The following is a 12,212-nucleotide window of genomic DNA, read 5'->3' as shown; positions in this document are numbered from 1 at the left end:
CGTAGAAGCATTTCTAATGAACAACGAAATCATATAATTGACCACATTAAATCCTTTCCTGCTTATACCTCTCACTATAGCCAAGAGAAAACTTCACGCTTATATTTAAGCAGTGATTTGAACGTGATGAAGATGTACAATTTGTACAAAGCTAAATGTGCTAAGGATAACATGCATCTTGTGCACTTCAACACTTATCGATTACTATTCGGCTCTATGAAGCTGGCGTTCAGGAAACCGAAGGCAGATACTTGTTGCCTGTGCGACAAACTAGCTGTCCTACTAAAGCAAGCAGAAACATGCGCCGAGAAGGAGGCGATTCAACGCACACGAGATGACCACCACGCGGTGGCTCAAACAGCTTATACGAGTAAGAAGGTCGATGTTTTGGCTGCAAAAACCAGTATTGAAGTCAGGACGGTTTCCTTCGATCTTCAGAAATGCCTGCCAACACCACATTTGCTGTGTGGCACGGCATTTTACAAACGGCAGTTGTATACCCTTAATCTGACTGTGTACACTACCTGGAATGGTGAAAATTCAGTTGAATGCTATTTGTGGGACGAATCGAAAGCGAGAAGGGGATCACAAGAGATAGCATCTTGTATCCTGAAGGATTTATCAAATACAAACCAAAGAGTAAAGGTAATTAACTACTACTCCGACCGTTGTACAGGACAGAATCACAACATAGTGATGTGCATGATGTTTTCACATTTTATCGAAAAATGTAGTACTGAAGAACGACAGCTGACAATCTGTCATAAATTTATGACATCCGGACATAGTCATATGGAGGTGGACTCGGCCCATGCTTGTATTGAGAAGGCAAAAAAGCGATGCACTACTAATATAGAGACGCCGAGGGATTGGGCTGTCTTTATATCGTCCATTCAACGGAGAGTGCCCTTCCAGGTCACCGAAATGGACCAAAACGAATTTTTGGGATTCAAACAGCTAGAAAATTACTACAAACGACCCAAGATGAATACAGATGGAGAACCTATTCGATTCAAGAACATTTCGCATTTCGAATATAGGACTTCAGCGCCAGGGATTGTGTACTATAAGTATGAATTGTCTGCTGAAGAATATAAGAGATTCGATATGACTAATCATGACACGAAAAATGTTATCGTAACTCCTATCACCAACGAACCAATTCCACTTTCCAACGAGAAAATAGAGGACTTAAAAAGTTTGATGGATTTTGTTACCAACAAAGCATACTACGGCACTTTATTGAAGCAACTAGCACCAAAAAAGCGAGGCCGTAAGGCTAAGACTGATATAGGGGACCATTTCGAGGCAGATTTGGATGTTTCCTTAAATATTGACACATAAAAGGGCGGTGCAAAACTTCATTATTCAACTTTCTTTATAAAAAAATATTTGAAATTAAAAATTTGCAAGTGATGTAGTTATTATTTGTTACTGCTATTTTCCATTCGACAATTAGATAACCGCCCATATTCTCGTTTTCGTTCGAACCATATTTTTCATATACATTTTTTTTTGTATGGAAAATACGGTTCGATCGAAAACTAGAAAAAGAGCGAAAACCACTAGACTTGTACCAAAGAGGGAAAGTTTTCAGTTGGCCTAGATGGCATACGGAAAATGGTATGGAATGACAACTGTTGGCCGATTAAAACGAATACATCCTTAAATACTGATTTGCCTTCAATTCTCAAAGTTTTCGATCAACTCCGGTAAATTATAGTCATCCAAAACTACGGCTGCACTGACCAACCTCTTTAGCACATTAAGTCGTTGTGGGCTCGCTGTACCTGTTCCGCTGCATATCTGGGACAATGATGATGATGAGTCATGATCCATGGTAATAACGTTTCACTTTCTTGCTGCACACCCCAGCAGCGGCGGACACCGAAAGGGATGGATTGCACCACGTCCACGGTTGGAGAAATTCAACAGCAGTTTCAAACTTTTCAGTAACCCGTCGAAATTTTGTATCTTTTTTTCTTTACTAGTCCAGTAAATGATCCAGGTGTTCTGCTTGCTTACCAAGTTTTCGTGGACGATTTTCACGGTACATCCAATCCTCGGTAGTTGAAGCACTGTCTTTGAACTAAAACGAGAAATTTTCATGTATGAGCTAGACGTTCGGTTCGGTGATTATTTTCCTTCCTGTTCAAGCTGGGAAGCGATTAACTATTTTACCGGAAGCTAGCAAAGTCTGTCTTCCGGTTGTTTAAGTGAATGACCGTTTTTGATGGTGTTCACGCCGAGATTTTTCACTAACAGCTAAATCTTTTTGTTATCCTCAGTGGAAATTGTGTACACAATCTTCTCATCTTAAATTATCCATAACATAACAATTACATTAGTTCCTTATTAAATAATTTCTGATTTTCCTAATCAAAGCAGCAGAAGGGCGTACTTAAAAATCCAAAGACAACAAGGCGCTGTCAGTGGGGCCGAATTGACAGATTGTAAAAAAAAGGTACAAACCGAAAGGGCTTAATCAAAATTTACAAAAAAAATACAGGCGAAACTTGTTTTTAAGCTTTTTAGAGATAAAAAAAGAAAATAAAAATCGAAATTATTATGTATTGGTAAACAAGGAGCATTAATACTGCACTGTGCAAGTATGAGGCCTGCATAGCTTACTAATTTGAAATAATTTCAAATTTTCGCTTTAGAAACTTTGACAGCGTTTTTCTCAGTTTGCCATCATTGTCAGTTTCGCCCTTTTGAAATGTTGGTGCCGATATGTTCCCTACCAAAAACTCAGCCAGATTGTGGTGGCCATAAGCGCTCGTAAAATGCTGGATAACGGTTTTACTTAAACTTGGGTTGTTTAAACTCAAGCTTTGGGTAAGTTTCATTTTCTGTGCAGCTTTCCATGCTCGGTAATGGTGGCCTGTTTATATCGAGGTTTATATAAATAAATCTCGATGAACATTTCAAATGGTCCTATCTGCTTTGATCGATTCTCTTCATCGACTTTCTCTTTTCATAACCACTGCTATGCAAACAGATTTCGCGCTAATTCTACCACATAGTTTGATAAAGGAGGTTCTTATCTAGCGTCCAAAACGTCAAATACAACAGGGAAAGGTTTTGCAGCTGAGTTATTAACGAAAGATAAAGTCGATGAAGAGAATCGATCAAAGCAGATAGGACCATTTGAAATGTTCATCGAGAAATGTATCCTTCACTGTGCCACCACAGGCCACCGTTACCCAATGAGCTGGATTACCGAGGTGAAGCAATCGGTTAAGTTGTGTGAGTAAAACCCCTGTACGATACAAGCAAGTAGTGACGTCACTACTTGCGTTTACGTTGATTTTTTGGTTTACTAATACAACCATATGTCACGATCTGCTTCACCTCTCTCTGTACTCATTGACCGTTACCGAGCATGGGTAGCTGGATATTTATAGTCCGGCGGATATACTGAACCAATATGACATAATATTATTCCTGTTATGTGGAAGTCTAATAAATTTGCACTATAAGATAATCCAATGAAAATGATATGATTGAAAATGTGTCAGGTAAATTCTATATGAATATCTGATACATTTTCAATGCTGATTATTTGGTAACTTTTATACACGGATAGAAATCTCCTTATACCTTTTGGCAAATTTCCATTGCTGATTATTCATAAAATGTATAAGTCAACTAATAAGCAGACGCCTTGCAAAAAGTTAATAAAGATCATGTGTCAAATGAAATGTATAAGCGGTCACACATACCTTTTATGCATTCTAGTTGGACCTATGTGGTTTGTCTTATGGAATGTATAAGGCTGATGCTTTGGCAAAAATGTATAAGTGAAAGACATGAATTAAATAATTGATTTTCGTTTCGTGTATGATCGTCATATGATAAATGAAAATCGGTCAAATTATAATAATTAACTGAAATGGATTTGAAACCCATAAGCATAAGCTTTACTTTTCACCACAATATAATATATGTGTCATAAATCAATCAAAGTAAAGTTTATGTGAAAATCACATGAAATTTACTTCTTCTTTTGACACATATATTTAATCGATTTCTAAAAATAAATCGAAAAATGAACATCAGGCAGTGGGAGCTTTCACAGTTGTGTCTTTTTTTATTGTAGCTGATTTGGGATTCGATCAAGAACTGTTGAGGTGTGATGCGTAAGGACTACTCAACAGCCATATAATATTGAAAAAATAATTTCTTTTCAGATTTTTAGGTGTATACACACAAAAAATAATCGTTGATAGAATTAAAAAATCCATTGGTAGAATTAAAAGTTTCCATTGGTTCTTTTTGGTAGAAAGTCCAGAGCTTTCAATATAACAATATGTAGCCTTTCAAATCAAAAGCTTCTCTTCTTATTAATTTTAAAAGTTGCAACATTTAAATCAAATTTTAGAAATGTCAAAATAAAAATCAAGGTTTTTCAAATGAAGTACGGATTGTTTCACATTAAAAGATGCTGTTTTCAAAGCAAGAATATAATGTTTTACCTCAAATTGGAATTATTTTCAAATTAATAGTTCTCAAAATTGAAAAGAAAGTTTCTAAACCTAGATTTCAGCTTGTATTTTTATCATTTTCAATAGTTATGTATTTTTCATTTCCATTAACAATAAAAAAAAAAACAAGCATTTTATTTAATCACCTCCAGGATTACCTCAGATTGTTGCCGAGTCGTAAGATGACGACGATCGACATGAAGGCGGTGATTATGGTGACACTTTGACAAATGGAGCCTTCATTATGCACTCCCAAACCTTTCCAAGGTAGGATTGTATATAGGGTTCACGCGAATCCTGTGTTCTGCTACAGAAATTTGACCTTCGAGTAATGGTCCAATAAATAACAACTAGATAACTTTCTCATTTTTTCATCGGAACAGCTACAGGAGATCCATCGTTTCGAATGATACGGCAAGTACATTCCATCAGTTTTACAGGAACGTTACGGAAGATGCAATTTGTAGATCGTAGTTTTGTACTATTTCGGAATAAAAAAAAAAAGATACACCAACCATTAAACTCGCCATTAAATATCCCAGCCATTTACCTCTTTGGAGGACTGCCACAGCGTTTCCAAATCCTCCACAATGCAAATGACTTTGGCGGTGATACCGCTCAAAAACCGTTCCCACAAGTATCCTTCCACATCGGTAAACGATTGCTTCTGAGGAAAATAATTTTCTAATACAAAAATTCGTAAAACCAGCAATGATTCCAACAGATTTTAAATTACTTATGACGGCTTTTTTTTTGTTTTTTGACACAAATTTCTGCAATACACGGCTGACTTCCTTAAGTGAAAATTTCAATACCGAAAAAAGTGGCAAACGCCTTCAGTGCTTCAGTGCTGCCAGTGAAAACGTTCAGTGAATATGAATTTTTGACAGTTGAACAACTTTTCTTTTGAAAAATACACTTTTAAAATTATAAGTCGAAAGTGAAAGAAATACTTTCATTCCAAACGATAAATTTTGTGTTAAATGTTTTCGTGCTTGAAACTACGTATTTTAAGAAACTTTCAATTTGAAAATGCATTATTTTTATAGATACAATTTTTGTTTTTTATGTGTATATAGATTTCAGCTTTTCTATCACTGTAGCAGCAACAGATTTAAATAAAATGCTCCATTTGCAAAATAAAAGCATTTTAAGATTGCATTCGTATACCTCCCCGTGGAAAGTTTTGAAACCATCATCACTTTCATAGTTCTTCTATTCTCCACGAGTGCCAACTTTGATTTGCCAATTGTACAACTTGCAAATTTCCATCGGGAGTGTTCTTATTTTTCGATTATCTATCCAGATCTGAGCTGATTTACATTTGAAATAACCAAGGAAATAACCACACATAAAAAATCCGGAAGATCATAACCGCTGGTATAATTTTATAAATCTTCATTTTTCTCATCAAAAATATACGGAAGCACCAGCCAAATCACTGCAAAACCGATACAGAAAACAATATATACCACGTGGATGATGATGCGGTGTATAAATTACTCGATAAATTAATCACGAAAGGTGAAAATATTTTCCTCTTCCTATAAGTCTTTTCAATGCACCACCAATGTAGAGTGCGCCGAGGAGTGCGCCAGATGAGTTCGAGAGGAAACGTTAACTAAATAGTTTGTTTACATCAGAATAAGGATTTCTCACAACGCAAATTACCGAGGGGGACGACTCTATCTACGATGCAGAAAATATTGTGTTTTGCTGTGGCTAGCTGCGCATACGCTGAGTAGATACCAAGAAGATTTATCACGATTTTGAAGATTTCCTGCAAAAAAAATGATGCGCGATGCAAGTAGATGCGAGAAATGAAAGAAGATTTTTCGAAGATTTATTCGGTAGTGTAAGATTTTTTGAGCATCTAGAATCGAGATTTAGATGTGTCGCCCCCCTCGCAAATTACAGCATTTTTCATTGAAAATCTTGCCAATTTCCATCAGTAATTGTCTAATTATACGATTTTTCACATATATCAAGCATCAAGCTGAAAAATGCCTTAGGTCCTAAGTAACATTGACAGATTCTCTTCGTCGACTTTCTCTTTGCATCCCCATGACCATGTAAAGACATTCCCAGGTATTTTAAGCACACAGATCGATAAAAGAAGCTTTTATCTAGCATCTAATACGACAAACACATCAAGAAACGGTTCTGTGCTCAAGTTATTAACGAAAGAGAAAGTCGACGAAGAGAATTGATCAATGTTACTTAGGACGAAGACAACAAATCAAGAAGACTGGCAACTCTTGCAATTTCTCATACGAACGCTATGAGACAGGTACAATCGTGTCATCTGCCGCTCAAAGGTAAATGCTTCGAACGAATTTGATAGCAAAGATTACATCCTCAGAAGAAGGGTTTGTGTATTTGCTAATTTTTCTATGCGTTGCTTCCACCTTCGCTCAAGTACAGCGCTACTGTAGCTGTCGCTTGGATTCTGGCAAAGTTGCCAGTCTTCTTGATTTGTTGTCTTCGCTTAGGACCTAATGCAATGTTCAGCTATTATGAACTAATTTGCACCTAAATTATTCACACACAAGAAATCCGGATGATCATAACCACTAAGGCACTGTTATAATTTTCATTTTTCTCAATAACAATATTGAAGAACACCAGCAACAATAACGCAAAAACGATACTGGATTAAATTTTTCAACTGTCGATCAAGTTTTCGAGCATCTAGATGAATACAAATTTGAACGTTTACACGTCAAACGACACAAACCAAACTTCAAATCTTATGTTACCTACCAGAAACTCAGCCAGATTGTGGCGGCCATAAGCGATCGTAAAATACTGGATACGCCGAAATTCTTGATTGCTGCCCCCGTGGATTAAATATTTACGGCAGAAAAAAACAGAGATATATAAAGTGGTAAAATTTTAATCATCGATGAGTATATGAAAGTTTTCGTGCAGAAATCAGCCATTTTTTGACATTAAATTAATGACATTAAACGAAATTTTCGTAAACTCTGCCACGAGGCTCATCTAAAATGTTTAATTTATGCACGCTAAAAAATTCTAATGAAGTTTTTATGATACATACACGCTAAGATGCACATACCTCAAATTTGGTAAAGAATACCTAAATAGAGATTGCTAAAGTATGATTGTGTCAGTGATTTGTTAATGGGCCACCTTCAATAGACCCGGATCTGACGCGTTGTGGCAAAGTAGTTTTAAAGTAGTTGTAGTTTTAAAAGTGCAGATTTTCAAATTTGAAAATTGTTTAAGTGTCAAAATTACTTTTCATGTGTTGTCCAGGTCAAATAATCAGAAAATACACTTTATTGAAGCAGGCCGTAGGCTCAAAACTGTAAAATTTATTTATTAAACACAATGAATTTAACGGTAATTATTCCACTTACATCAATGATCTTCTTATCGTGGCTCTTTGACCTGGCAAATTCAGTTGATCAGCTTTGCTGTAGTCTAAACAATGAAATTGCAATGTTTAATAATTTATAAAGATAAGTTTAACATTACTTACGAATTTTTACAATTACAATTTATTGAAATTCACTAAATAAACAAAGTTTTCAAAAATGTTTGTGCTCCTACTAATTTAACTATCTCGAAATTCTGTATATACTTTTAGACGTCACTTTTGCTAATATTCATCCTCCTCGATTGACACCTGTCACGGCCACGCCATGACGTTTGTCCTTATCCTCACTTATCGACAGGCCCGTCAGTGAACCCACTGGTGTTGTGCCCAACGGTGGTGGCAACATGTGTTGATTTCTACTCATTTATGGGTAGTTTTAGTATAGCGTGAGCAAACAAAAATAAAAACGTGCAAAACGGGAGCTACATAAACTTCAGTTTTTTTAAACTTGTCCTAAGTAGAAAGTGTTGGTGTCGATTTGGTCTGTAACGCTGTAACTGCTCTCAAATTAGAACCCATGTACTTCTGCACTGGCCAGCGTTGCCAGATATATCGATTTATCGGTATTTATACTGATTTCCGAACTAGAATACCGATATACAGATAAGGTTCCTCAGAATACCGATTTTTGAGATCTATACCGATTTAAACCGATTTGCTTAAAAAATCGAAATTATTATCAACAATCAATACGAAACTAACGATTTTAAATTGGCTCACTTCATGACTAGCCTATTGGTCCCAAGCAAACGATTAACGTACCCCATTCTAGTCGAAATTCTAGTACTACGCAATGTTTGTTTTGATTTGCTATGAAAGTTTGACAGATAAAATGAGGGGTTATTGGTTTTTCCTATATGTTTCGAGGGGTGAATCGTTTAGCTTGGGACCGAAGAGAGTACCAGAGCTGAGCCAAAAAGTTGAGCGCGTTATTTCGGGAGCTTCTAGTCTTAGAGTTACCTCTATGTTATTATTGCCTGCCTGCGCTCGAATTTAAGAGAAAATTATTGTGAGAGACTTGTATTTTTTAGAACATCTAAAATGATTTGAGCCTTCAAAATTAAAAAAAAATCATCTCTGAAAATGTATTATGCTTAATAATCTTTCGACTAATCTTTCCATTTTTTCACCGTTTTTGGCTACCCATGAATCGAGAAACAGTCGATAGTTCTTCCGGTAAATTTTAGGGAAATACTTTTCAAAAATTGGTTAACTTCCTGAAGCCTGAATTTTCGTCCAACTTGCCGCTTGAATTTTCGTCCACCTTACACCGTAAATTATTTTTTTTTATTCCACCCGGAAACTTATTTCGACTTCCTTTGGAAGCTTCTTGAGCCTTCATTCGAATGATTCTTCTATTTTTCCTGGAACTTCAGGGATGCTTAATGTGGATCCACACTGAAACATCAGAAAAGTGCAGACTTTTGAGTAATTTTAAAGACGATTTCATTAAATTCTGCTAAAATTCTAAAACTCGGCAATTTCAGGAAAGTTCAGCAAACTCCAGTGAACTAAAGGAAACTTCACAAGTCCAAAGAACTTCTAGGAAATTTATTAGCATGCAGGACAGCTTCATTTGTTTCAGGAGAATTGAGAGAAATTTAGGGAAGCTCCGAGAACATCAGGATAGATCAATTAATTTCATTTTATGAATATAAGGAAAATCTTCTGGACCATTAGAACATCCCCCAGGCATCTTTTCTTCCAGAATTATGTCCTTGCTTCTTTCGACTGTTCCGTAACCGCTCAAACTTCCTCCAGGAGAGCTTCTTTCTTCTTTCTCTGGATGTTTTGTTCAGCTATACCTCCAGAAGCTAATTCAAACATTCCCCAGAGTTTTCTTCCGGAACTGTCCGATCATAGTCCAAAAGCTTGCTTTCATCTTAGTGTAAATCGCACATATTCACCATTTTCTGAAAAATGCACGTGCGCAGAAGGTAACCTCTCCATGTGAGTGCAAACTTGTTAAGAATAATTTTCCATGAAAACACCACCGATCCATACCGAAATAATAACAATTAGGTTTCAAACACGTTTTCTTACGATATATAAGCAAACGTTTCAACGGAAAATTATTAGTTTATCTTTATGAATCGATTTGCCCAGAAAATCGTCTGTTTTACTTATAGAATTTGAAAGCTGTCCTGTTTCTAAGTAGTAGTTCTCTCTTCGAAATGTAGATGGCGAAAGCTCGGAAAAGTTTCACTGCAATAGATCAATCCGAAATTGGGTTTTTAATTTCGAAAAACATACCGGTTTATATTGATCTTCTGAAAGAGCTTCGTTTTCTAAGCACAACAATATTTTTATCGATCCCTTAGACATTGATTTCGATTCTTAAATCAAGATTTTTCTTTAATTTTTCAAAATAAATCCATAAGTTGACAGCTCGTTCCAATACAAAGTCCCATCGAGGGGTGCTAAGATGGAGATTTTTTTTCTAATGTAATAGCTCTTATATAAAATAGTTACAGTACAGTGCTCCTAAATTGATGAAATTTCGGATTACGGTTCCAATTTTAATGCAGATTACGAATATGTACTTACCTCAATACCCCTAACCAACCAAATTGACAAAGTTGGAACATGACAAAATGAACACAATTTTTGTCGGATTCATGTAGTTGCTGTACATTCGTTATCTTTGTCCAAGTTTACTCAATTTTGGGTAGCCGTACTTTTGACAATATGTGTAGATCCTACTCTAATTTGGGTTGTTTAGAAATAGCGTGAAAGATAGAAACGCTACGGGGTTCATCGCAGTTTACTTCACACTCGTCTAAACTGTAAACTCGTCTAATCATAAGGAGCTTGCAGCGCACTCTACAGCCGATTTCGCTCTCTTTGATCGAAATTTGTCAGAATTTTCACATGTGCGTTTCCATTTGGTCAATCATAAAAGTGTTGAAATTGTGCTAATAAAGGGCCTTTTCTTTGTCTGATTATAGTGAAAAGCATCTCCCAACGACAATGAATGCGGAAAAATTGAAGAAACTGCAGGCTGAGGTCCGCATTGGTGGCAAGGGCATGCCCCGTCGCAAGAAGAAGATTGTGCACACAAATTCCGCTGTGGATGACAAAAAGCTGCAGCTGTCGCTGAAGAAGCTTGGCGTGAACACCATCCCCGGAATCGAGGAGGTTAACATGATCAAGAACGACGGAACGGTTATTCACTTCAACAACCCGAAGACTCAGGCTTCGCTAGCTACCAACACATTCGCCATCACCGGTCACAGTGAATCGAAGCAGATCACGGACATGCTTCCGAGTATCATTTCCCAGCTGGGACCGGAAGGACTCAACCAGCTGAAGAAGTTGGCGAGTGCAGCCGTAGCAGAGGATGACGATGATGTACCGGAGTTGACCGAAAACTTTGAGGAAGCCTCCAAGCAGGAGGTTGAAAATATTACACAGAAGGTGCAGGAGATTCCGGTTTCTTAAATTGACTCCCTCCCTCTAGCTACTGCGCGCCTCTTCGCTCCGTTTCAACAATATTAGTCGTTCCCATCCCCATAACAAAAGATAAGGATGTGTTTTTTTTTCTTTGTGCGTGCTGGTTCAGCGCTGAAAATTTCTGCTCGACAAAAAAGTACACATCTCTGCAAGTCCGTCATCATCAGCATTCAAGGTTGGATTCGTTTCAATCGATCAGCAGGTAGCATTTTCCATCCCATTTTCCGTGTGCCATCCGGGCCAAGCGAACGGCAGACGAAAACCTTCACTCTCATGGAGCTCGGGCGCCAGTCGAGTGGTGGTGGTTTCTTCTCGTCGCCGAATGAAAATGGGAAAATCAATAGCATAAAACCAACTACAACACTCTGTGACTTGTAAATAACAAAGAGTAAAACTGAACAAGCATAAAACAGTGGAATAACAACAGCAAGAAGCAGATGAAAAACTTCGTTATAAAACACATTTTAATAAACAAAAATTGAATAAAGAGTAGATTTAAGGAAACATAAGGAATCCAAAAGAATAAACCGTTTCGTGTTTATTTTCGTAAATGTTTTTTTTTCGAAACTCCATTTCCTATTAGATTTGTTTACGATGTTAGCTACATTTATTGCAGTTTGTCGAAAATGAATTAGTCAGCCATTGAATAGTGTATGCTAGTGGCAAGTTTATACACCCGAACTCATACATGTATGCACAATATGGGGGACGGTGCTGAGGAATATTTATGTAGTGCAAAGTACGTCGTCATTCTGCAGTCATGCACGGGTGTGTGTGAAGCGAACAGCGACATCCAGAAAGAAGGTTGAAGGCCATGAACCGATGACCATTAGAGAGCCTCTTTACCATAAAACCGCTATTTCCGCTGG

General features: G+C 37.0%; 1 protein-coding gene across 1 annotated transcript; it reads left to right on the top strand.

Annotated features, from left to right (window-relative positions):
• Positions 1-10,697: 10,697 nt before the first annotated feature.
• Positions 10,698-11,870, top strand: LOC135714231 (transcription factor BTF3 homolog 4-like). Its single transcript, XM_065237564.1, has 2 exons — positions 10,698-10,763; positions 10,839-11,870. Exon 2 carries the CDS (start codon positions 10,861-10,863, stop codon positions 11,329-11,331), a length of 471 nt encoding a protein of 156 aa, XP_065093636.1. The 5' UTR covers positions 10,698-10,763; positions 10,839-10,860; the 3' UTR covers positions 11,332-11,870.
• Positions 11,871-12,212: the final 342 nt, after the last annotated feature.

Source organism: Ochlerotatus camptorhynchus, unplaced genomic scaffold, assembly GCF_037179485.1.
Source record: "Ochlerotatus camptorhynchus isolate MF236.1 unplaced genomic scaffold, CSIRO-AGI_Acam_v1.1 ptg000631l, whole genome shotgun sequence".
Taxonomy (NCBI): Eukaryota; Metazoa; Arthropoda; class Insecta; order Diptera; family Culicidae; genus Ochlerotatus; species Ochlerotatus camptorhynchus.
The sequence above is the reverse complement of the archived record's forward strand: the minus strand, read 5'-3'. Positions and strand labels throughout refer to the sequence as shown.

Excerpts from the sequence above, each read along its gene's own strand:
- LOC135714231 (XM_065237564.1), top strand. The coding sequence starts at position 10,861 with ATGAATGCGGAAAAATTGAAGAAACTGCAGGCTGAGGTCCGCATTGGT.